At 49.5% G+C, this 26,953-nt stretch overlaps 1 protein-coding gene across 1 annotated transcript in view; it reads right to left on the bottom strand.

The window, feature by feature from the left end:
* Positions 1–26,953, bottom strand: part of LOC139758804 (uncharacterized) — a 1,625,355-nt gene that overhangs the window by 65,411 nt on the left and 1,532,991 nt on the right. Inside the window, exons 7-9 of the mRNA XM_071680623.1 lie at positions 20,564–20,973; positions 19,751–20,290; positions 13,711–17,036 (exon numbers count right to left, since the gene is read on the bottom strand). Of these exons, the coding sequence (XP_071536724.1) occupies positions 13,711–17,036; positions 19,751–20,290; positions 20,564–20,973 (4,276 nt within the window). The remainder of the gene's footprint in view (positions 1–13,710; positions 17,037–19,750; positions 20,291–20,563; positions 20,974–26,953) is intronic.

Genomic DNA, 26,953 nt, shown 5'->3' with positions numbered 1-26,953 from the left:
GCTATACCTAACCCATTACTCTGGCCCCCTAATGCTATACCTAACCCATTACCCTGGCCCCTAATGCTGTACGTAACCCATTAATCTGGCCCCTAGTGCTTATACCCAACCCATTACCCTGGCCCCTAATGCTATACGTAACCCATTACCCTGGCCCCTAATGCTATACGTAACCCATTACCCTGGCCCCTAGTGCTTATACCCAACCCATTACCCTGGCCCCCTAAAGCTATCAGGTCTCAACCCATTTTCCTTCCCCTTAACGTACGTTTTCACTTGGTTTTCCTTGGTTCTCTACATTTCCTCGGCTTCCGTGAGGACGTATAAGCACTCCCCGTTACATCTGGAGAGGGAATCGTTACAACAGTCACGACAATGTCATTAGTGTACGATTCGTAATTACCGACTGTAACGACTTCGGTCAATACGGTCGTTAACTGCACCTCACATGGCTCGATTTACTAGTCTGGGGTTCCGTGAGTTTGAGGTACATTTTCTTCGTCCGTGCGTTTGCCGTACGTTTTCTTCGCGTCGCCCGTTAGGTCCGTTTTCTTAGTCCGTGCGTTTGTCGTACGTTTTCTTCGCGTCGCCCGTTAAGTAAATTTGGCGATAATGTAACCTGTTCGCGTTTCCTTTGCGTCCACGTCAAGTAAACTAAAAAAAAACATTAAATGCGACTTTTGACGCGTTCTCTCTGCGTCCACGTCATGTAAACTAGGCAGTAACGTAACTCGACACAGTTTTCTTTGTGTCCAAGTCAAGTACATTTAGCGCCAATATAGCTCTTGATGCGTTTTCTATACCTCTCCGTCAATTATATTTGGCCAAGTGTAACCCTTGACGTGGTTCCTCTGCGCCCACGTCAAATAATGTGGCGGTATTATAAATATTTTAAGTTTTCTAAAAGAATCCACGCCAAAGTAAATATGATACATTTTCTTCGCACTCCATTGATATTACACACAAAGTGCCACTATGTCTCAACTCCCCGAGTAAAAGACCTTGTGGAGTGGTCTCTCTCTCTCTCTCTCTCTCTCTCTCTCTCTCTCTCTCTCTCTCTCTCTCTCTCTCTCAGAAAAAAGGCAGTTTTTAAAAGGAAAAGTTAAAAAAAAAACTAAATAATTACGACATGCAGGAATTCTATGGGTATACAGATTTCATCTTCGTTCGCGTTCTTCATCGTAAAGGAAAGGGATGGCTTGGCTTGTCTATCGCGGGGTAACCTGAACCCAATGGTCCAATTCACCTTCTGGGGGTAAATACGACACCCCCCCCCCCTAAACCCAGTCCCCCAGAGAGAGCTGTAACAGAGTGGACGCGACAGACTGGCGACTGTGCAATTAAACAATGGTTTTCTTGGGGGTGGGGGAGGTGGGCGGGGGGGTGTTCATTTACTGATTGGTGTCTTGGGGGGGGAGAGAGAGAGCGAGCCCCCCTCTCCCTCTCTCTCATTCACTGTACCTCGTCATTCTCTCTCTCTCTCTCTCTCTCTCTCTCTCTCTCTCTCTCTCTCTCTCTCTCTCTCTCTCTCTCTGCTCGTGACGCGCCGCACAATGGCCCCGGCGATGCGTCACGGTAACGGACGACGACGCGTGACGGTGACAAAGAGGCCCGACGCGAGACGGTGGCGAAGGGGCGAGGGTGTGGTGCGGTGGGGGAGAAACGTGACGATGGAGCGGTGGGACGACGACGTAGAAGTGCGACTCCGAACGTGGCGCGACGACGATGACGAGGGGGATGTATCCAACCGCAGGACGTGATGGCTGACGTGGGGCGAGAGGAAATCCGGCGCGCAATGCCTGATAACGACACGTCCAGCACGACATCCATCGCATGGGAAGGAACGGCGCGACGATCCTCGGGAGAGCGACGGGACGATCGAGGATCGTAGCGTCGTGCTCAAGGATCGTAGCGTCGTGCTCAAGGATCGTAGCGTCGTGCTCAGGGATCGTAGCGTCGTGCTCAAGGATAGTAGCGTCGTGCTTAAGGATCGTACCGTCGTGCTCAAGGATCGCAGCGTCGTGCTCAAGGATCGTAGAGTCGTGCTCAAGGATCGTACCGACGTGCTCAGGGATCGTAGCGTCGTTCTCAAGGATCGAACCGTCGTGCTTAAGGATCGTAGCGTCGTGCTCAAGGATCGTACCGACGTGCTCAGGGATCGTAGCGTCGTTCTCAAGGATCGTACCGTTGTGCTCAAGGATCGTACCGTCGTGTTAAAGGATCGTACCACTGTGCTCAAGGATCGTAGCGTCGTGCTCAAGGATCGTAGCGTCGTACTTAAGGATGGTACCGTCGTGCTCAAGGATCGTACCGTCGTACTCAAGGATCATACCGTCGTGCTCCACGGGTTTAATGACAGCGTCCTTGGCAGTCGTGGAGGTGGAGGGAGGATGAACGGTTGGCTACCGCTAACGCCATCGCAGCCGCCGCCACGGACCGGCAACGAGTTGCGGCATCCGGAACGAAACGCCGCCAAGAACGACCCGGAACGAAACACCCGAGAGGAACGACCAGACAGGCTGAACGAGTCCTCGAGCCTCCTCCTTGCTTTTGGAGGAGGACGGACAAGCAGTGTACAGTTCCTTCAGTACTACTGGGGTCGATCGAACACGTAGTGAACCTTCCGAAGACGGTATGAACCATCCCAAAGGGCCCCTGAACCCCTTCAGTACTACTGGGGTCAATCGATCATGCACTGAGCCTTCCGAAGACGGTATGAACCAACCCAAAGAGCCCCTGAACCCCTTCCGTACTCCTGGGGTCAATGGATCATATGCTGAACCACCCCTCGAATACGGTATGAACCCTTTTCAAAGAATCGCCGAATCGCCTCAGAGCAAATGGTGCCGATTCCAGCATGCATTAAAGCCTCACAATACCTACAGACCATGTAAATGATACTTCAAAACATACTACACAGCGACCGTGTCATTCAACACTTGCGGGACACTGTGTGTGTGTGTGTGCGGGCGGCGGCTCGTTCACTATTAAACCACACAAGTACCAAACACAAACTAAGCGTTCGATAACATTTGCATACCGTGCCTCACCAGCGCGCGCCGCCTCCCCCTTTTCCTCCCCATCTCTTCCTCCTCATTTCCCCCTCTACGTTCTACTCCCTCCCACACCAGCCAGCCTTGGGTGTCGAGGATGACCCAACGTTCCACCTCACCTCCTCCACTGAAGCCACGACACACCCCCATGATCCTCACGGCACCGTGGGGCTGTGTACTAAGCGTCAGTGCTTTCCCAGAACGGATGCTCTAACTGCCGCTAAAGCTTTTTCATAGTTTGATTTGTCTGGGCCTTAAGGTATGAAGGAGGTTGGAGGAAGGGGGTTTATCAGACGAAAATCAGGGGTGGGCGTCTATGGCCGACAGGAAATGGAATCTGGAGACGAGAGAGAGAGAGAGAGAGAGAGAGAGAGAGAGAGAGAGAGAGAGAGAGAGAGAGAGAGAGAGAGAGAGAGAGAGAGAGAGAACACAGCTGCGGAGTAGAAGAGGGGCATACGCCAGTACGCTGGCTGTTCGACTTGAGGGGAAGCGGGCCTTAAGATGGGGGAAGAGGGACACTTAAAGGGGACAAGGGGGAGGAGGGGTGGGGTTTCGAGGAGACAGAGGAATGTGTCAGGGAGAAGCGAGGCAGTCGGGGTAGGTAGGGGAAGCCTATGACTTGGCAGAGAGGCAGAGACAGACAAATACACACACACACAGACGCCGTAGAAGAGATGGTCACTGAATCTGCGAATCCAGATGGTGTTCGGAGGGGGCATCTATATGTTGTGAGAACGCGTGCGGGCCTGCAAGATTTATCCCTGAACACCTGCAGGAGGCATTCACGCGTGTTTCTGCTACCGGAGGTTACGCACGTCGTCGCCCTCGGCCTTACAATGACCCCTGGCACTCGATGGGCCCGGAGCCCCAAAATAACTAACCACGCAAGAATGTGGTCGAAGGAGTGATAACTTCTACTTTGGAGGAGGACAACTGGTAAGCATGTCTACCGTGCGGAGCACAGTGCAACGAGAGTAAGATGGATGCGCTTTCCTACACCAACATACCAGCGTTAAGTCTACATTTCCGATAGTCTTTGCTGTTAAAAATAGTATACTTCAAAAACCTGGTGTTACCTTAAAATTTTCTAGCTGTTTTAAGACACTCCGTGGCAGCCGACCATCTTCAAGGACTAAACACACCCCTTCGACGACGATGCGCGTTCTGTGACCAGTGGAGTTCCTCCGCCGGCTTGAACAACATCAGCGCTCCTGATCAATAATTGAAATCGTGTGAGACAAGCCCGGAAGGCCAACACTTCACGTATCCGGGAAGTACTCTCTCTCTCTCTCTCTCTCTCTCTCTCTCTCTCTCTCTCTCTCTCTCTCTCTCTCTCTCTCTCTCTCTCCCGATCCGGTAAAGCACCTTCTCACCAGTCCATCCAGCTTTGCGTCCCACCAGGATGAATTATATACGATTCAGAACGGCTTTCGCGATGATACAAACGGCATTAAACTCTGCGGTTGCTTTTGAGACACCATGATAACAAATGGCTTCTGAGCATACCGCCACTACACACTTCCATCATACCAGGAACTACAGCCACAGACGAAGTAGGAAGATCGTTCCGTTCCAGGGGAACGGTTTACTTAACTCGACAACTACCGAGACTCAATCCTTTCAGTGTGGCGACTGAACCCTTTGAGCGCGGAGATTCGATCCCTTGAGTATAGACTCAAAAACATTTTGGGTACGAAGACTCAGCATCCTTGACCATGACGACTCAAACCCTTTGAGTACGACCACTTCACCTTCCAGTCACGTCGCTGGAGGGTCAAAGTCATCGTACTCAAAAGCGGTTCACTCGTACTCACAGGGGTCACAAAGACTCATCCCTGGCGATACGAGGCGTCCATGATATTTAGCGTTCGGGCCCATCTTACAACCCCCCCCCCCCCACAACCTCACGACAATAGTACAAGATCTCCAATACCATTAAAGTGGATAGAATACCCTCCCTTTCTTCCCTCTTACCCAATAGAGGCTCTCCTTTCCCTTCATCCTTCCTCCCTTTCCAACAAAGCACCTCCGCCGTAACCTCCTCCCTCCTCCCCTTTCCCTACGCCCCCTCAACTAGCAGGATCGATTGAGGGAGGGGAGAGGGACAATTTCGTGTAATTCCTCAATGTCTATCCGTCTCTCGCCTTCTCAGTACTTCAGGGCACCCACCATCATCAGCAGTTGGGGTTCTCAACCCCCCATATGCCGTTACTCCCACTCTCCTCCCCTCCCCACCCAGCCCTCAGTTTACAGCAGTTTATATCTACGTATGACACCCGCTTCACCAAGTCAACCAGTTTATATGTACTTTCCAAAGAAGTGACGTACATCTGCAAACACACATACACACACAACCATAACTCTCTCTCTCTCTCTCTCTCTCTCTCTCTCTCTCTATATATATATATATATATATATATATATATATATATATATATATATACACACACACACACACGCACACTATCGTCTATTATTACCCTTCCTCAAACAAAGGACAAAATTCATAGGTTTATCACAATATTCTGATCACCTGCAGGTGTGGCGAAAAAAAAAAAAAAAATCTTCTCAGGAAAGATTCACGTTCACTTTTTTTTTCATCCACGTTTACCAATTATAAGTGAAAATCGAGATAAATGCTGTATCGCATAATTAATGGAGGTAAAGGTTATTAAAGCACTCCCAAAATACACTTTTGTTTCGGTCCAGAGTACGATGATTTGTTGGCTGTTCTATTCCAGCGCGCCTACCCCTGTAATTAGCATATCTATCACACGTGACAGGATAATTGCCTTGGAAAAAAAACAAGCATCCGAAATGTGAGGAAAGTTAAGTGAACTGTATGGAACAACGCCTCCGCTGCTGCTCGACCCGCCACGAGCGAAAACACTGTCCGTTACGGCGAGTGAGACCACTAGTTCTGGCTTGGCGCACGCTCATCCGCGAAACCAAAACTAAAATCGAATGTTTTGAATAAACACGGAAGAAAAAAACCTTAGGGGAAGGAGGTGGTAAGCAAAACTGAACAGAGAAGAGAGAGAGAAAAAAAAGAAGGGAGATTGGCGTCCTAACTCCCCGAGACGAACCAATTACTGTGACGGGGTGGCGGCGGTGGTGGTGGTGTGGCTGCTCCTTACTGCCCTCCTACAGCGCGGCTTTGTTTACATCGTACGCCCTTCGATACTGCCTCCCAGACGACGTGGCTTGTCAACAAACGACGAGCGTCGTGGTTCTCTCTCTCTCTCTCTCTATATATATATATCCCTCGGTCCTCTATGGCAACTCCTAAATATGTACCCTCACCATCCCTCCGTCAATAAGTTATCTCCCACTTCTAGAAGTCTCACAGCCCGTTCTAAGAGCTTCTCCACCATCATGTTGTCGATCTTTCCTTCTCAGTCTTACGAGAATTTCGAAGCTTTTGCTGACGTTATTCCCTCATCCTCTTGTGGAAGTTCCCCCCGAGTTCGTGAGGTTCTCGTTTCGTCTGGGAGTTTCACCGCCTGTTTCTATGCGTTTCCTCCTCTACATGAAGTTTCACTGCCTGTGTGAAGTTCCTTCTCTTTCTGGGAGTCCCACCGCCCCTATATTAACGAAGTCTCCTTTCTCCACTCTTGGGAGTTTCACAAACCTTGTTCGTACCATCCTCCTCCTCCTCCTCCTGCTCCTGCTCCTTCAGGAGTGGCTCTTGGCTTCTTAAAACTCATGCTATTTACAGATACATACCATCGTATGTCTAACGCTGTCCCTTCAGGGTCAGGTCAAAAGCCAGGCCATCATACCTAAACGATTACTGCTGTGCTCAAAGAAACTAACGCTGTGGAATCTTAACTGCCTTTCCTTTCCTCTAATTTTTTCCTTTGGCTTCCTCATACGAGGCGTCATTATGAAAGAATTAGCTTTGGCCCTCATCCTTAACCTAAGAATAGACGAGTAAATCCAACCCTCTCAGAACAGACCTAGAAATCCACCCCTTCAGCCCCACCTCTCTCAGAACAGACCTAAAAATCCACCCCTTCAGCCCAACCTCTCTCAGAACAGACCTGAAAATCCATCCCTTCAGCCCCACCTCTCTCAGAACAGACCTAAAAATCCATCCCTTCAGCCCCACCTCTCTCGGAACAGACCTAAAAATCCATCCCTTCAGCCCCACCTCTCTCAGAACAGACCTAAAAATCCATCCCTTCAGCCCCATCTCTCTCAGAACAGACCTAAAAATCCACCCCTTCAGCCCCACCTCTCTCACAACAGACCTAAAAATCCACCTCCATACATAATCACACCAAGACCAGACTAATAATAAACTCTCTGTAGCCGTTTTTAAAAGACAGATCCACAAATCCACCTCTTCCTCCCTAATCTAAAACCAAACCCATAAATAAGCCACGCGCAACAAACCAAATAAAAAAAAAAACCCTTCTACCATCCCATCACTCCTCTCATAAATAAATGCCCAAACCCCTTTTTGCTGATACATTCACGAATTTACCCTCCTCTTGACAACTACCCTACCAACAAGCTACAGATGTACCCCCTCCTCACTTTTTAACTTACCAAAATAAGAAATATGAGCTTCATCCCTTCTCATTATTACTTAAAAATAAAGCCTCCTTTCCCTCACCATTACACCCATGATGCAAGAGGCCACTGCCGGGCGTGTCGCCAGACCAGACTAGACCCAGGTTCCCTTTGAATGTTATATTAAACCTCGTCAAGACCGTGTCAGGGTTTTCCCCGAGAGCGTGGTAGGGGGGGAAGGGATGGGGCCAACTGGACTCGAAGGGAACCTAAGGAAACTCAGATAGGAAACACACACACACACACACACATATATTATTCTTTTATATTCTATCATACTTTGTCGCTGTTTCCCGCGTTAGCGAGGTAGCGCAAGGAAACAGACAAAAGAATTGCCCAACCCACCCACATGTATATACATACACGTCCACACACGCACATATACATATCTATATATCTCAATGTATACATATATATACACACACAGACATATACATATATACACATGTACATAATTCATAGTCTGCCCTTTATATATATATATATATATATATATATATATATATATATATATATATATATATATATATATATATATATATATAACCTTGATAATCGAAGTTATCCTCGGGTAACTGCGTGACTTTGCAACTCTTTTCCCCACTCTTCTTTTTTCTCTTTCTTTTTTTTTTTTGGCCCGAGTCCAAACACCTGTCTTGCTTCCAGTGGCAGGCGGACAGAAGCCCGTTCAAATATAAGTGACTTCCTCCCCCACTCCGGCCAGAGCACTCCAACCAACCCAATTTTCATGCTGGCCCCGACTGAGAAATATTTCATAACGCCCGCCAATTTCGTCCGCACTGTGCCTAGCCAGTGGCGCGGCCAAGAACCACCTGAAGCCCAGGTTAATGTTACGGTACGCTGAGAAAGATTTTTCTAAGGGGCAGACGATACTGATTTTCTAAGGGGTAGACGATACTGATTTTCTAAGGGGCAGACGATACTGATTTTCTAAGGGGCAGACGATACTGATTTTCTAAAGGGGCAGACGATACTGATTTTCTAAGGGGTAGACGATACTGATTTTCTAAGGGGCAGACGATACTGATTTTCTAAAGGGGTAGACGATACTGATTTTCTAAGGGGCAGACGATACTGATTTTCTAAGGGGCAGACGATACTGATTTTCTAAGGGGCAGACGATACTGATTTTCTAAGGGGTAGACGATACTGATTTTCTAAGGGGCAGACGATACTGATTTTCTAAGGGGTAGACGATACTGATTTTCTAAGGGGCAGACGATACTGATTTTCTAAGGGGCAGACGATACTGATTTTCTAAAGGGGCAGACGATACTGATTTTCTAAGGGGCAGACGATACTGATTTTCTAAAGGGGTAGACGATACTGATTTTCTAAAGGGGCAGACGATACTGATTTTCTAAAGGGGCAGACAATACTGATTTTCTAAAGGGGCAGACGATACTGATTTTCTAAGGGGTAGACGATACTGATTTTCTAAAGGGGTAGACGATACTGATTTTCTAAAGGGGCAGACGATACTGATTTTCTAAAGGGGTAGACGATACTGATTTTCTAAAGGGGCAGACAATACTGATTTTCTAAAGGGGCAGACGATACTGATTTTCTAAAGGGGCAGACAATACTGATTTTCTAAAGGGGCAGACGATACTGATTTTCTAAAGGGGTAGACGATACTGATTTTCTAAAGGGGCAGACAATACTGATTTTCTAAAGGGGCAGACGATACTGATTTTCTAAAGGGGTAGACGATACTGATTTTCTAAAGGGGCAGACAATACTGATTTTCTAAAGGGGTAGACGATACTGATTTTCTAAAGGGGCAGACAATACTGATTTTCTAAAGGGCAGACGATACTGATTTTCTAAAGGGGTAGACGATACTGATTTTCTAAAGGGGCAGACGATACTGATTTTCTAAGGGGTAGACGATACTGATTTTCTAAGGGGCAGACGATACTGATTTTCTAAGGGGTAGACGATACTGATTTTCTAAAGGGGCAGACGATACTGATTTTCTAAGGGGTAGACGATACTGATTTTCTAAGGGGCAGACGATACTGATTTTCTAAGGGGTAGACGATACTAATTTTCTAAAGGGCAGACGATACTGATTTTCTAAGGGGCAGACGATACTGATTTTCTAAGGGGCAGACGATACTGATTTTCTAAAGGGGCAGACAATACTGATTTTCTAAGGGGCAGACGATACTGATTTTCTAAGGGGTAGACGATACTGATTTTCTAAGGGGCAGATGATACTGATTTTCTAAAGGGGCAGACGATACTGATTTTCTAAGGGGCAGACGATACTGATTTTCTAAGGGGTAGACTATACTGTTGGAGACAGCCTCTCCTAGATTCCATTTTCTTTTCATCAAGGGCATTTCGGAATTATTTTCGATTAGGCTAATTATGTTTTCTGTCCTGCCTCCGGGGAAACAAAAAACGCATCATTCTCTCACAGTAGTTCATCAACGAAATACACATAAGGACGACATTACAACCCCTTAAATATAACAGTTCGCTTCCCAACGCACCTCAGAATCATAACACTGTCTTGCTGCCATGTCAGAAAGAAAAAGAGAATGAATAAAAAAATCCAGTGAATGACATGCCCCTCCCATGTAGTGATCAGTTCACAATGTGAATAACATACCCATCCTGGTTATTCATTAAAAAAAAAGAAGAAATACTGAATATTCAGCTAGTGTGTGTGTGTGTATGTGAGAGAGAGAGAGAGAGAGAGAGAGAGAGAGAGAGAGAGAGAGAGAGAGAGAGAGAGAGAGAGAGAGAGAGAGAGAGAGACCCAAAAAAATACCTTTCGTGCACATTAAACGGCTAACAAATAGATCCTCTGGTATGCTGGCAGTAAAATACAGCAGTGTGGGGGCGCCGCCCCCACAGTGACGATCCCCCCCCCCCACCTTAGTGATTAGATTTAATTCAGCCATAAATCCACAGTCGGTTCGCCGTTCGCACCACCAACGCAAACTCCGGGTTTGGGATTGACCGGGTGGCTGTCGGATTTTCGGGCGATTTCTATGACGGGATTAATCCCTGACCTTCTCACCCACAGTAGCCATAACAATGGGGGAGGGAGGGAGGGAGTGAGGGAGTTCGGTGGTGGTGGTGGTGGGTGATGGCCATCACAGGCCATCTTCCTAAAACCTCCATCACTGGGGGAAATTCGTCTTTCCATCCACACTCGCATGTCAATGGAAGACGCTTCCCTCCATCACGGCTTCCTCCCTTGATGGAACACCTCCCCAAGCACACTCCCCTCTCCCCTCCCATTCCCTCATCAACAGTCCCCTCGCTCCGCCTAAACTCCCTTACCCATCAAAATTTCCCCACACTCCCCATAAAAACTACATCTTACCAGGTCTCCCAAACCCCCCATGACAAAATAATTCCACCCATCAAAGCTGCTGTCCCCCCCACCTCAACACTTGCTAAAACCATCAAAAACTTCCCCCAGCACAACTTTCCATGACCTATTAACTAACCCATTATAACCTCCTGGTCCACCAGACCTCTCCGTTCCTATCAAAACTTCCTCCTAATCCCAAAAAAACTTCCTAACCCTATGAAACTTCCTACCCTGTCAGAACTTTCTGCAATGCAACAGAGCTTCTTCGCCGCACCAAAGTTCCATAGCCTTTACTAAAACTTTCATAACCTCTTCGCAATCCATCAGAACTCCATCCCCCTCTCTCCCCCCCCATTAAAACTTTCTCACCCATTAGAACTTCCTCACCAACCAAAGCTTATTTCCCTCTCACTCGACCTTCATTTTCCCTTGTCACAAAGATCATAACTTCCTTATAACTTTTGTTATCATCCTTATAACTACCCATTAAACTTCCCTAACCCTTCAGAAACTCCAATTAAAACTTCCTAGACCTTAGAATTTTTTTCTGAAATTTTTTTCCTAAACCCTCAAAACTTCCCCCCCCCCCTCCCCCAATTAAAACTTCCTACCCGTCCCCCCCCCCTCCCTCACTTACACTTAAGAGAGGGGGAAATAATAGATGAGGTTTGTGACTGGGGGAATCACACTGTAATGACCCGGCTTGGCTCAACCAGGGACGGACACAGGGACCTTGGAAAAGTTTGTGGTGTGTGTGTGTGTGTGTGTGTGTGCGAGGGGAAGGATGCAATGGTGCAGATGATGTGGTGTCCATGGGAAAGACAGGTAACAGGAGACCTGAAGGCGCAAGACGAGGTTATCTGCTGGAGGACAGTACATGGGAAGGACAGATAATGAGAGACCTAATGGTCGATGAGTTTATTTGTCGTATGTGATCGTACCATGACAAGTTATGAAGACGGGGAACGTGTGGTGAAAAACTGCGACAGTAAAGCAAAGGGCATCTCCCCCAACCCACTACAAGAACAGTGGACTTCTCCAACGAGAAGGCTCAAGCCTACAGCGGCTGCAAGAATGCTGAGGAGGAGGGATACATGGTACAAGGTGTGTGGTTCACAAGTGTGAAGAATGAGGTATGGGTACAAGAAAGGTTCACATACACTAAATGGGTGTTGGGAGTATGGAAGTGCGTGATGGGGGTGGGTGAGGGCAGCTTGAAGGTTCGGGCACTAAGAAGTCATATTCGTATTCATATTAATTCCCTACATCTTTTTACATGTTCTCCCTCCACGTCAGGGATACCTCTCCTTTCTCCCTACATCTTTTTTACATATTCTCCCTCCACGTCAGGGATACCTCTCCTTTCTCCCTTTAAATTACCCATCACACCCTTGCAAATCACTCCCTTCCCCCTTCCCGTCCTATTCTAAACCCCTTTATTAATACGCACCTACTTTTAAAAAATTCCCCCCCTTCTCATTCTACACCCTTTTATTCCCAGGTAGTAACATCCTTTTCCCCCCCCAAAACTTCTCTTTCCCCTTATATAACCTCACCCCACCCCCTATTCCCCTACATAACCTCCCCAAAACCCGTCTACCTTCCCACCGATAACACCCTCGTATGACAAAGTCTTGACCAGGGAAGTGTTGGTTGGGCTGGAAAGCGAAACGGTACACTGTACTGTCCCGTTCCCACCGGGTGAGTTACCTTACCAACAAGCCGACGAGATCTAGCCATTAGACAGGGATATGTGTGAGGAGGAGGAGGAGGAGGATGTGTGTGTGTGTGTGTGTGTGTGTGTGTGTGTGTGTGTGTGTGTGTGTGGAATGAATGTCAACAACCGTTGATCAACAGTGCAGAGCGTGTCAACACAAAAACAAGCCCAGCGACGAGTTATACAAGTGCTACATATCAACGTAAGAGGATCATACATACATAATATATATACATACACGTATACCACAAGAGAGAGAGAGAGAGAGAGAGAGAGAGAGAGAGAGAGAGAGAGAGAGAGAGAGAGAGAGAGAGAGAGAGAGAGAGATTGGCGATAACTTCATCAACTGGCACACCCTACATCACGCTCCCCACAATTTCACGGCGAAAAATTCAACCTTTCCTGTGGATCTGGTCTAGCCCGTCCAAGTTTCCCGCGAGCCTCTGAGCCTGACTTCACCACCATCGTTTTCTGGTCTAGAGTCTATGTGACTGATGGAGTGGCGACAACGGGGTGTGTGCAGCGAACATGGATACGAGGAACAGGAAGGATTAGAAAGCGTAAAGAAAAAGGGGAAAAAAAAAAAAAACTAAGTGGGGAAAGACATTTGAAGGCACCCGCGCACATGGAAGACTGGATGTTCCAGTGGAATGGGAACGCGTGAGAAACAATGAGATCAGAGGAAGGGAGGGTGAGGAGGGTAATACCGTAAAGACGGAGAGAGAGGAAACTTGCGAGGCAGGTGTGTGTGTGTGTGTATGTGTGTGTGTGTCGCCATCGTCGACGACTGCCACACCTCGTCTCTGTCACCGGGAGAAAGTCAATCAATATTTTCTACCACCTCTAGTCGTGTTGTGCGGGAGGGCAGGGAGGTGAGAGAAGGGGGAAGGTGAGAGCGTTTCTGGGTGAAACTGGTTCCCTTTAAATCCTGAAATAGACACCTGCCCTCTCAGGCCCTGTACCTGAAACCATACAGGAACACATCACTGATGCTACTTTGTACTCACCGTACTGCAAGATGTGCTTCTGGTAGTTGAGGTCCCTGACTGGCGGAGGAGAACCCTCGGTGATGAGCGGGGAGATCCTCGCAGACGCGCGGCCCTGTCCCCTGCCATAGGCCCTTGACCCGCCTCCAAGGTGGGAGGAACCACGGTTTTTCCGCTCCAGCGACCGGGATGCACTTCTCGACCTGCCACCGGCGATTTCCGACTTGTGAATGGAAGCTTTCCTATCGCTGTTCTTGGCTTGAGCAGGTCTTCGGCGATCTCCCTCACGCCGTCCAGCTTTTCTCGGGGTATTTCCAGGGCTCACGTTCGGCTTGGGAGCTGCGTGTGGGGCAATGTTACGGCGAGAGACCTGATCGGCATTAGGTCTCTTGTAGCTTTCAGAGTCGAGCACTTCTCCTGGGGTTGACGGGGTGAGTGACCGGTCCGTTGCCTTGGGAGGGGCGTACGTGTTGTCGGGGGAGCTGCCGCGAAGTACAGACAACGGGGTGTAAATTGGAGCGGGTACGAACTCCGTTCGGTCGTGACTCAGTTCTGCTATGCTGTATTTACTCTTGGCGGCCCTCGCCCTGTGGGTGGAGGGCTTCCTCTCACGCGCGTCCCGAGGTGCTCCCAGGGCGCCATCGTGGACGACCTGATCCAATCGTCCGACAGGTGAACGCCCATCCGGTACCGGGCTCGAGTGTGCTGCTCTGATTGGCAAACGTGAGGAGTCACTGTGCTGATGGGCGGGTTGGCGGCTCGTCGGGCTCACTTTCCCCGCCTCCTCCATCAAACTACTAGCGTCATTCGCTCCGTCGTGTGCGTCATGCTCGTCATTCTCGCCGACTTTCACATTGGCTCCAGAGGTCAAGTCATTCTCTTTGTCCCCAGCTTCCTCCTCCGCGTCGTCGTGACTTGAGGTTCCGACGGCGCCTCCACTCTCTGCTTGCTGTTCGCCGTCCTCGACTTCCAATACGTTATTCTGCACTGCCCTCACCGCTGTGTCCTCTTCAACTCCAACCACCGTCTCCAATCCGTGTTCTTCCTCCTTCCGTACGTCTGTTGTTCTCGAATCCAGAGCAGTAATGTCTGGAACACCCAACACTGTTTTCCCTTCTGATATTTCTTTGTCTACTTGTTGGTACACCTCTTCCTCCACACTGCCGGGGGTTGACTGAAGATGTGCAGACACCTCCGACTTCTTGTCCTCGTCTAAATGATTACTGCCGACGGTGGAAAATTCCTCCTCCTCATCCCCTTGAAAGTGAGTGGTGGAGTAGGGTACCGTGGGAGACGGGAGCGGCGTTGTCGGGAACTGTGATGGAGACGATGGTGGAAATTTGCGCTCATAAGCATCTGTAGGGTCCTCTTGCGATCTCGGCAAGGACGTCGAATGTGCGCTTCCCAACTCCTCCTTCAGGTCGGTCAGTCCGATCGGTGGCCAGTCTTGCGGCGCGTCGGGAGGGGTCTTCAGGTGCATGACGGGGTTTCTGGGGGTGTCTGCAAAACGATCATCGACCTCTGTGAAGCTCGTCGTTCCCTCCGTTTTTGCGTCCTCTGGCGAACTCTTGCTCTCCTCCTCCGTGGCAACCAGCAGGATGTCGGCGGCGGCCGTGGCCTGAGATGTCACCTCCGCAACCTCCTGCCCAGTCGTTTTTTGACCCGGGACCCCTTGCGACTTTTTGTCGCAGCCGGGACCTCCTCGCTCGCTTACCTGGGACTGTGTGTTCGCGAGGTTCTTGTGTTCGCCCGGATGTTCCTTCGTAGCTCCGGACGTGTCTTGTGCCCCTTTGCTCCGGCTGGCGTTGGACAACGTCATTTGTCGCCATTTTTTCCTTCTCTTACTTCCGCCGATGAACTGATGGACGCGCCCTCCACGATCACGTTCGTTTATTTGCCCTGTCCTCACTCCTTCAGCAGGATCTTCAGCCAGTATCTCAGCATCCTCATCCTCCGCCTCCTCATGTATCTTCATCCAATCGTCGTCGTTGTCCTTGCCCCAGCGCAGGAGTCTCTCGTCCCGTTGAAAGTTGTTGTCTTCCCTAACCTTTTCCTCGTTCGTCCAATTTTCCCCCTCAGAACTCCGATCTTTGCTGCGTCTTTCTCCCTGTATGTATGCTACTCTCATGTCTTCATCTCCAACGTCAGGGAGACCTGGATATGCATCTTCTACCACAAGTTGTCCTTTACTTACACCGTCCGCTCTTTCCACATACCTATGTACTGGTATCAAAGAAGCAGCCTCTACAGGATGGTGTCCCGAATACTCTGCTTCACGCATCAAGTCCAAATGTGGTTCCTGTTTGCTCCCCACACTGGTCCACGTCTCACCTTCACCCCTGGCGTCCTGCCGTGGACCGCCCTCCTCACTCCCCAGCTCACCATATTGAACAGATAAAATATTAGCTTCGGCCGCCTCGTGTAACAGATGGTGTTGTTGGCGGTGGTGCGTGACCTTGGCTGAGGTCACTCGCGTGTGTTCCTGCGAGCCCGCCTCGTCCATCATGGCGGCCTCACCACCGCCGTGTTTCCACCCTGAGCGGCGGCCAGGAACCACCCGACGCTTATTGGCTGGACCCGAAGACGTACGGTCTTCTCCCCGCATCTGGCGGGTCTGGGCACCGCGTCGATGGTTTGTCTGTAGTGGTGACGCGTGACCACGGACAGGGTGGTTACTGTCCTGGCCTCTCGGCCACCTGCTATAGCCCTGCCCGAGGAGCAAGGATGACAATGGCAGGGAGGAGGGGCGGCTGCCCTTTTTCTCATGTGGGGCAGGTGACGACGGCGACCTGGTGTCTCGCCGGACACTACGTTTTTGCCGGCTGGGACCGGAGCGTCCTCTAGCACGGCGGGGCTGGCCGGGGATACTGCTCCATCGGAGGTGTACTTCCGACGCCCGGGCGATGATGTCGTCCGTGACCGGCCCCGGTAAGTTCCGGAGGTCCCTGGCACTGACGGCCTCCGGGTATGGAGGAGCGACACCACCGCTTCCTTCTTCCTCCTCTTGCTCTTCTTCCGTCTCGTCCCCTCGTTCGAACCACGACTCTAGCGCAGATTTCTTGTAAACTCTTAGGTAGTCCCGGGGGCGCGGGAGGAAGCCCTCCGCCAGCCTACCCCGACGAAGGACTGTCTGCAGCTTCAGCTCTCTCAGGTTTGGCTTGCCCGACATTCCAAGACTGATGTCCCTCGTCGCATACGAAAGGCCCTCGAAGATGAACTTGAGATCCCACGAGTACTGGAGGGCGGCCAGATCCTGCGGGGAGCAGGACTGGCACTTGCTCTCGAACACCATCCTGCGGACGGCGCCGTAGGGGAACTGTGACCTCGTGAGACTTACAATCCCGATGCTGCAGGAGAGAAGGAGAGACTTGTGTTAGTTACTGCAACACAACACTGGACTCGTGAGACTATAAAAAACCCGGCCCTCTGACAACACACGTCTCGCACAACACTACAGCACCAGCCTCTCGTGTGCTACAACATTATCCTATAACACTACAGGTGCCTCGCACTTCACCTACACACCAGTGGCGCCTGCACTACAACCCTAACACCTGTTATATCAATCGTCAGCAGACACACCACAACACTGGCACAGCACTACATCATAAGCTGACACAACACTACACCACCTGTGGATTGTACTGTCACCCTTGCAACTGTACTATAACATCGGCACAAAAGCGCTACAACCCCCTAACACTTGTACAATATACCAGGAGACACTAAAACCCTGTTGAAACAACGAGGTACAACACCCCCTTCGTTCGATGACTGAAAGGCTGGAGAGAGAGAGAGAGAGAGAGAGAGAGAGAGAGAGAGAGAGAGAGAGAGAGAGAGAGAGAGAGAGAGACCCATGCAAGCAGAGCAAGGAGGAAAGGGGGCCAGTGCGTGCCCAGGAAGACGTAACGAAGCCAATCATAAAACAGTAGGAGGGTTACAGTGCAAATACAGAGGAGTTGGCCTCCGTGAACAGCCTGAGACGACCACACTGTTATATAATCGTCCGAAAACTGCTTCGACTCCGCCGATGAAAAAGAGCTCATTTCCGGCTCGCACTCGGGATGATGTCTTTCAAAAAAAAAAAAAAGGTCTAACACTGAACAGGTCAACCTTCAGTGACCTCGAGCTGTGACCTTTCAAACCCAGGAAAGAAATGCAAAGCTACAGGATTCTAAGGTTCACTTATCTAACAAATAAGTTTAAATCGTACTTATACATACAAAGACACACCAGTGAACAAAGGAAATCAAATCAATTTTACGGTAATTGCTTACACACACACACACACACACACACACACATTGCAAGAGGATGTGGTAAATGTGGACAACATACAAACGTCGAAAAGGATGTACCAGAGTAAAATTCGAGAGGTGGGGCCCCACGATTGTAAAACTCCCTTCCCGTACAGTACACACACACACTAGAATATAAAGACAGATGGACACAGACACAGACACACACGAGACCAAAACTCTACCCAGCGGCACCTCACCCTGTCACAATATACACAACACTGTCACTCTACCTTCTGTCACACTCTCCCGTCACTTCCCCCTCCACCCCACAACGGTAGTTTCCTATCGAAGACAGGCATGGGGGGTTGGGGGAGTGTAGTGAACCCCCCCTCTAACATCCAACACTGGGTCTGAGCCCTCTCACAACCCATCTGGAACCCCAGGACATACGACTCTCCTCACGTGACACACACTACAATAAAAAAAGGGAGGGAGGGGAGAGGGGGGAGAGCCCGGAGGCACTCAATCACCCAGGAATCAAAGGGGACCTTCTCCCGAGAATGGGAAGAAATATAAACCCAATAAAGGCCTTCTACAGCGGTCGGGAGTGGTGGTGGTGGCTGTGGGATGGACGTAATATATTCATGGGCGGGAAAAAGAACTCTGTGGGATAAGCAGGCTATCTCTCTCCTCCACACACACACACACACACACACATACACACATCAGCCCATCCTTCTACCCACACACACACACACATCAGCCCAACCTTCTACCCACACACACACACGTCCCTACGAAAAAACCAAGGGGGGAAGGTATGGGTGTGTAAGGGGGTAGAGCAAAAGTCTGACCCGGCCTCTCTACTTCGCCGCGAGATCCAGCTACTCAGTAAATGAGACCAATTCTTTCCCTGTCTCGCTCCATTACTCGGGAGTGTGCGGCAATTAGTAGGACCATTACCGCCGGTGAGGGAGTGAGTACGTTTCCCTTCACACGGTGGGGTTGGGTTGGCCGACGTAGAGTCGAGGTAAATCACCCCGTCTACGTTATCTTCCGTCTGACGTCCACCTAGTCTTAACTCCCAGAAGGAAGGGCCTCTCCAGCAACTCACGACCCCCCCTTTTTTTTCACCCCTCCTCCCTCAGGGAGTCTTCCCACCCACCCTCATCCGTTCTCGCGAAGCCCTATGAGCTAACCCGACTCCTCAAGACTCACAAATCTTCCCGAGTACCTTACTCGACACGATGTGTCTCATTCTCCCTTAATCGTTAGCAGGAAAAAAAAATACTGTAAGTTTCCCAATACTACTCGAAACAACCAGTCTCAATACACCCCCCAGTGCCATCACTCGATCTGCACTCTTATCTCGAGCTTCCCTTTTATCGTAGGCCTTCGATGGCCATGGCTGTGCTGAAACAGCACAATCATCGTAGTCTGTCAGGAGAGACCAATGGTTGTGAGGTTCTCCATCACTCGGCGTGTGGAGGACTGCTACGCGCTGAGGAAGACATACCCGTACGGTGAACTCACACTCCTCCCTCAAGCTTTCTCCACCCGGACCGCCACGACGTTGACTATCCCTCCTTTCTTTGACTGGGCACACACATCACATTCGACACACTTCGATCAGGCCATTCAACACCGAACACTACAACATTCACAGTTAAACTTACAACACAGAGGTGACCTGCCATGATTGATACCTCGCTCACGAGGCACACCACATTCGCCCAGGATTCTCCCAGATCTGTTCACTACTGCTTTTTTTTCCCCTTTTTTTTCGGCCAATACAAGCGAACCACCCAAAGCGACCTCACCTGTCTCTCGGGGCGCTGACGACGATCAGCTGTTTATCTTCGGAACTCTTCGAGCCGTAAGCGCAGACCACCTCGAAGACGAACTTGTTCCGTGTGGCCAGCAGCGAGGTGGCCGGCAAGGTGATGGTCTCTACGTATCGCCAACTGGTGTACAGGAAGCTGGGCTTCACGTACGGCTCTCCGGAGGGATCAGAACCACTCGTAGAGTTCGCGGGGTGACCAGGCGAGGCCTCTGTATCCTCCTCCGCGTGAGGGATGCCATCCGTCTCAGGTGGCCGACTGAGGGCGTTGCTGGACTGGGGGACGTCATGCAGAATGTGCCACATGTGATGGAGGCGCGTCATCAAGTTGGTGATGTACGTGCTGGTGGCGAAGCTACTCCAGGCGTCGGGTTTCTCGAAGCAGGACTTCCCAGGGTGGCCCTCGGGGTGACAGTACCACCTCAGCGTGTAATCCGACGAGGGCGAGGTCACCTCCACCCTCAGCGTGATGTTGGAACTCGCGTCCACGTCGCGTTCAGTCCCGTCGACGAACATGGCCCTGTACAAACAAACACACGCAGGAGGGGTCAGTAAACTTATGCTGCACTGTTCTTACCTTACTTTTTTCGTCAGGAATCAAGATACTGTAAAATGAAACACCATGACGGACAATTCAAGCATATCCAAGCCTCACTTAGGGGAAGTACCCATCAGCAAAGTATCAGTAAACCACTAGTTATACAGGATATTGTTCACAGTAAGACGAGGAAGGCTTTTTGAAAACGTAGCGACTTGAAGAGAAGGTGGAAAAAATAACCAATGCATGACTGACCTTAGTCGCATGGCCGCCACGCTGAATTTGGTGGTGGGAGAGGCCTGGACAATGGTGTCCTTCTCTTTGATAGTCAGTTGGGCCTGGTAGACGTGTTCGCCGTCGGCGTCCATGGCTCTGAACGCACTTGGGTCGACGGCGCGAGGCCTGGGGATCGGAGGGACCGCCTGGCGCACGGCGTCGAGGGTGTGGTTGGCCGCGTCATCCCCCTTCTGGTGCAACCACTTCGGCCAGGTCTGGTCGAAGACCGGGTGGATGAGGAGGGTCGGAGCGTCGAGCCTCGTCTGGTCGCCGATGTGCACCTCCTCCCCATCGCTGTTCCATATCCTCCACAGGTACTCTGGGCCGCTCCCCAAGGGGCATTGACGTAACAACTCCGGCTCCAGCAGCACCTCCTGCGTCACGTCAAACTGTAACAGAGAAGAGGAGAACCCGGTTACTGCCCTGCCTGAGCGAATCCAAATATGACCTAAAAAAAAAAAAGGCATTGGGCTAGTGAAGATGTCTGACCTGACCTTAAAGGGTCAGGTCAAAAAAAAAAAAAAATCCTCACTAAATTATCTTTACGTCACTGATCGCCCGGAAGAATAAATAAAATAATAAATGAAGCAAAAAAAAACCAATGTTTCTCTTTTCGGGAAGACTGGATAGAGAGAGAGAGAGAGAGAGAGAGAGAGAGAGAGAGAGAGAGAGAGAGAGAGAGAGAGAGAGAGAGAGGAAAGGCCGGGAGGAGCGAGAGAGACACAAAAGGGGAACATCTCCCTACGTACCAATGACGAAATTCTGCCATAACGGCAAGGCTAGCGCGCAGCGTTCACCACTCACCGCGCAGAGAGAGAGAGAGAGAGAGAGAGAGAGAGATGACGGGAAAAGACGTGCAAGATGACGAGCGACATACCCACGCCACAGAACCTCCAATTACTTATCAGGTAAAGCCACACACACATCACCACGGCGACAATCATCCACTTGGATTAACACCCGCGGTCTCAAACCAAGAATTCCACGTACCTAGGTAGTCACAAGGCGATGACCACAAAGAGAGATACATACTTTTTTCCAACCTGATTCCTCCCACACTCGTCTCTCCTTAAATGTCCTTCCTAACTATCACGTACTATCCTAAACAATCCAGGCACTGTCTCTACTGACATGACGAATACCAAGGACAGTCCTTAGATAAAGTACTGCCACACGACGTACCGTCCTTAATGCATTTATCAACTCCATAGGCCTGATCATCTCCTCCCCTCCACCTCCCTCCGCCAGAGGAATCTAATTTGGGGGATAATTGTTTCTCTCCCATAAATTCTCATTCACCCGACACAGCCCTAGTCCTGCCCTAAACAGGCCTTCCTAGATGCCTACAAAACCTCTCCAGTTCCCCTTAAAGACAATTTCCAGTCCCCCTTACAGACCCCCACAGACCCCTTACCGATCTCCCTAGTCTCCCAACAAACCTACCCAGTCCCCCTTACAGACCTCCCTGGACATCCATACCCCACCTCCCCACTCCCCACGGCCACAGAGACCTCTGCTCTTTACTTACACACACACACACACACATACACACACAATCCAAAGACCACTTCACCATGAAATGCTCCTCCGCACCACTCCCGACATTCGCTATCTTTCACCATCAGTGTTTACCGTCTCCTTCACTATATCCTCCTCCTCCTCTAAGCTTGCTCCCCTTCTCTCCTCACCAATTACTCATTTCTCCACCTCCCACCCCCGCCACTATGAGAACCCACCCTAACCTCCCCCTCTCCTCTCCCCCAACCAACTTCACCATGAGTTATTAATCATTTTAATCCAATGGGATATTACTCACACCAAAGTAACTCCCCTCATTACTCACACCAAAGTAACTCCCTTGATTACTCACACTAAAGTAACTCCCCTCGTTTCTCAGCGTCATGACTACTAACTAATCAAAAGTAACTCGTCTTTCCCTTACATCCACTACCCCCCCACCCCGACTTCATTACTCATTCCCCACGGTAATGCTGAGTGCTTTATTCATTACTCATCCCGATAGGATTAAGTCTCACTGCAATTACCCCGTCTTGCTCATCATCGGATAAGCCAGTGAATAAATCTGGCTTGATATTTCGCCTCATCCTTTGACAACTTTTACACTTTATACTTTTATAGTTTTGGGGTCCCGCTTTCCATCGCCATTCTAAAGACATATGCTGGTCACTCTCGAAGACCTAACGTATGTAGCGGCAGGCGAATTTGCCATTGCCATGACATGCGACGGACGCATGCCACACACGACAGACGTACGTCATGCATGACATGCATACCATAACAATGACAGAGTCATGTCATAACGTGACAGGTGTATGTCATACGCGACGGATGCATGGCATTCGTATCATGACAAGAGAGTCGCAATGTCGTACATGACAGACTCCGGCAACGGAGGCGTGTGTGTGTGACGCGCAGAGAGAGAGAGAGAGAGAGAGAGAGAGAGAGAGAGAGAGAGAGAGAGAGAGAGAGAGAGAGAGAGAGAGAGAGAAACTATGGGACAAGATGGCAGCCAAGACAGATGGATGATTCAATGAGAGGGAAAGAGACAGAGTAACATTAGGAGCGAAAAACAGATGTAATGTTAATATTACCTTTAAAATGCTAGTGTATAGAAAATGATGTTCAGTAATGATATTCGTACATGCGTGGTGCGTGGTGTCTGTTTCGCAAACGAACGGATGACACGAACGGTCCCACAAAAATCTCATCCATACGAATTATCCCACGAGAAATCTCACCAAACGCCAACCGAAAATCTGAAGGGCTTTACCAAACACGAAATTTCATATAAAATATCAACAGGATGATGTGTGTGTGTGTGTGTGTGTGTGTGTGTGTGTGTGTGTGTACATGCGTATATTTGTCTATGTCTGTGTGTGTATATTTATGAATACGTTGAGATGTATAGGTATGTATATTTGCGTGTGTGGACGTGTATGTATATACATGTGTATGTGGGTGGGTTGGGCCATTTCTTTCGTCTGTTTCATTGCGCTACCTCGCTAACAAGGGAGACAGCGACAAAGCAAAATAAAAATAAATAAATAAATAAATATAAATATATATATATATATATATATCATACAAACCTTCAACAGCCAGGATCGAACCCGGGACCCCTTGTGTCACAAGCGGGGAACGCTACCGCTAGGCTAAATCCTGGCTGTTGGAGGTTTGTATGTTCTATGAAGGCGCGCGTTCATACGCACTTTATTCGTGTGTGTGTATATAAATATAAATATAAATATATATATATATATATATATTGACGTGCTGTCGGTGGAGTGAATCAGGGCATGTGAAGCGTCTGGGGTAAACCATGGAAAGCTGTGTAGGTATGTATATTTGCGTGTGTGGACGTGTGTATGTACATGTGTATGGGGGGGGGGGGGCCATTTCTTTCGTCTGTTTCCTTGCGCTACCTCGCAAACGCGGGAGACAGCGACAAAGTATAAAAAAAAAAAAAAAAAATATATATATATATATATATATATATATATATATATATATATATATATATATATATATACAAAACCTGCCGTAATAACCTATCTCCATTACCCTTTACTGTTCGCAATCCCAACAGACTACCACTCGGGGGCTGAGGGGAAGGCAGAACTGAGCTGTTCAAGGGTCATCGGAGAGACAATATCCTACACCGCCATAAACCCTCTCTAGAAATCTGCCCCTCCTGCCCTTACCGTCTTGCGCCGACAGATGCTGCTTCTAACACTAGTCACTCCCATCGCCGTTTAATCTAACAACTTATGAATTTGTAAGATCTCTTGCTTTTTTACGAGGTTTACGGATAGTGGACAAAAAATACGACGAAAGGATACTCAAGGGAGAAATTTATTCTCCTGAAGGAGAAGGCGTTGATGAAATAAGTCGAGAGCGAGTGTATATTCTTGTGCCCCTTTTCCGCTTTTCGCCTCTTCGCTTTCCATTCACCAAGGAGTGACATTCGCTGAAGATGTATTCTTTCGCTTCGTTCCTCGGAGAGAAACTTCTCGCTCCGAGGAAGTCCATCAATTCCCTGCTTCTGATTGCAGCGCAAGCCTCGAAGCTGCAGAACCCCCTTGAGAGAGGCAACTTGGCGTTATATGGTCATAGAATCCATCATGAAACCTGGTGAATACTTGGTGACGTCTTCGGGGGAGGGAGGAGGTCTACTGACGCCAACAGCCCGGGCTGGGCCCCGCCCCCCCCCCAAGGCTGTTGAGGTGGGCAGTTCGTCGGCCAAGCTGTTGGGAAGCAAGCCTGTGTGATTCTCCCAGCCAACTAATAACCAATAACACTGCGTCATCTCCTGGAGATTTCTAATTACCAACGTGGTCTAGGTCTCCAGGTTTCTCCCCTCCCCCCACCTCTCTCTCTCTCTCTCTCTCTCTCTCTCTCTCTCTCTCTCTCTCTCTCTCTCTCTCTCTCTCCCACCTTTACGTAATATTAATAATCCCCCCCCAGTTCACCCACACCCCTCCCCACCTTTCCCAGAAATCCTCCTACTCTCACCTTTCCCAGAAGACCACTCACTGTAATCCCAAAATAACTTCCTCCCCCTCCTCTCCACCCCCTACGTCAATATAATGGGCCTCTTCCTTCCTTCCTTCTTCTTTCTTTTTTCAGCTTTATCTTAATAATCCTTGAAAAAAAAAAGAACGTTTTCTTCAACCCCCCCCTCTCTCTCTCCTCCCCGTTTTCTTTTCCTCTATTCATCAGTTTTTTGCTTTTTTTTCTCTCTCTCTCACCTCTTCACTCTCCTTCACACCCTCCCTTACTTTCCTCCCTCTTCTCCCACCACCTCCCTCTCTCTCTCTCTCTCTCCCCCCCTCCTCCTCCACCCGAGCCTACCTCAATAACCCCGACGCCTCACCCACCACCCTCCTCCCCCACCCAGTATGCAGATCCCAAAAATACACAGCATCAAAGATAAATTGCCCCGGGCCCAACACTTTGATCTCCGGCCGCTGAGCCCCGTCGGCCCGCAGTAATGAACTCGTCACCAGTCACCGCCAGACCTCCCCGTACGCGCACGCGCGTGCATTTAACACGGAAACACGCAAATCGCACACCAGCTTCTCTGTTCGTCAGTGTACACACACACACACACACACACACACACACACACACATGGATACGCACACACAAGAGATGGGGCCACAGGAGTACATAAGCCTCCCTCCCCCGAACCGTATAATTACACACACACACACACACACACACACACACACATGACTGTAGTCTGTAAAGTACTGGAACAGATAATCCCAGAGCATGTGGAATGACTTCTAGCATAAGAGGAACTACATAAAAGGGAAAGACAGTGTAGTTCGGGGAAAGGAGGTCAAATTATACGAACCGTCTATATTTCTACAAGAAAAAGGACTCCGTCTTGGACAAAGGAGATATCTAAGTAACGACTGCCTGTATCTGAATTGCCAGAAAGCACTTGACGCCGTAACACACACTGGACTACCAGAAAGCATTTGACACCGTAACAAACACTGGACTACCAGAAAGCATTTGACACCGTAACAAACACTGGACTACCAGAAAGCATTTGACACCGTAACGCGCGCGCGCACACACACACACACACACACAAACACAAACACACATAGGGGTCTGGCAAAGAAGATGGGGCTTCAGGCAAGAATGAGGAAGAGACTCCTGCCATAAGATCACCTTACTGGAGGGGAATAAACACCGTCTGTCGAGGAGGCTTCCTAGAAATGGGTTGGGGTCACCAGATGATTAAAGTCCACGTGACCCTCCCACCCAGATGACGTTGAGGGACACGAGACAAAGCACTAGGAAACCAGCGCTTGTGTCTTTCAAATCTCCGTGTGGCTGAGGTGGCCTGTAGCCGCCCCTCTACCAGGATTCGAACCCAGTCACTGCTAATTACACAGCATCACCCTATTCCCGACGCCACTCCACATTTCTCCGCTATCTCTCATAACTCTCATTTATTTTCGGAATCTCATTTAATTTGCGAGGAAACTCTTCGTCGTACGATAACCAATTTACGAGTCCCTCTCCAGCGTATGGTACTCCTGGTCAAGAAATCTGAGTCAAATGGAAGGCAATGCTACTTTGGGATACGATCCCTCTCAAGTATTAACTGTCCCCGTGTCTGTGGCTTCAACTCTCTCTCTCTCTCTCTCTCTCTCTCTCTCTCTCTCTCTCTCTCTCTCTCTCTCTCTCTCTCTCTCTCTCCTCTGGCCTTAACTATTCTTTCCCAACGGTAGACATATAACCCCCTCCCCCTCCCCTTTCTTATTCCTATCCATTCCGCCACCTATCGGTTTCCCATCCCGTCCCAACTGTCCTACGTCTCCCTCACAG

The sequence above is a fragment of the Panulirus ornatus genome, chromosome 31 (genome assembly GCF_036320965.1).
Source record: "Panulirus ornatus isolate Po-2019 chromosome 31, ASM3632096v1, whole genome shotgun sequence".
NCBI lineage: Eukaryota > Metazoa > Arthropoda > Malacostraca > Decapoda > Palinuridae > Panulirus > Panulirus ornatus.
This window is presented reverse-complemented; position numbering and strand designations above follow the sequence as displayed.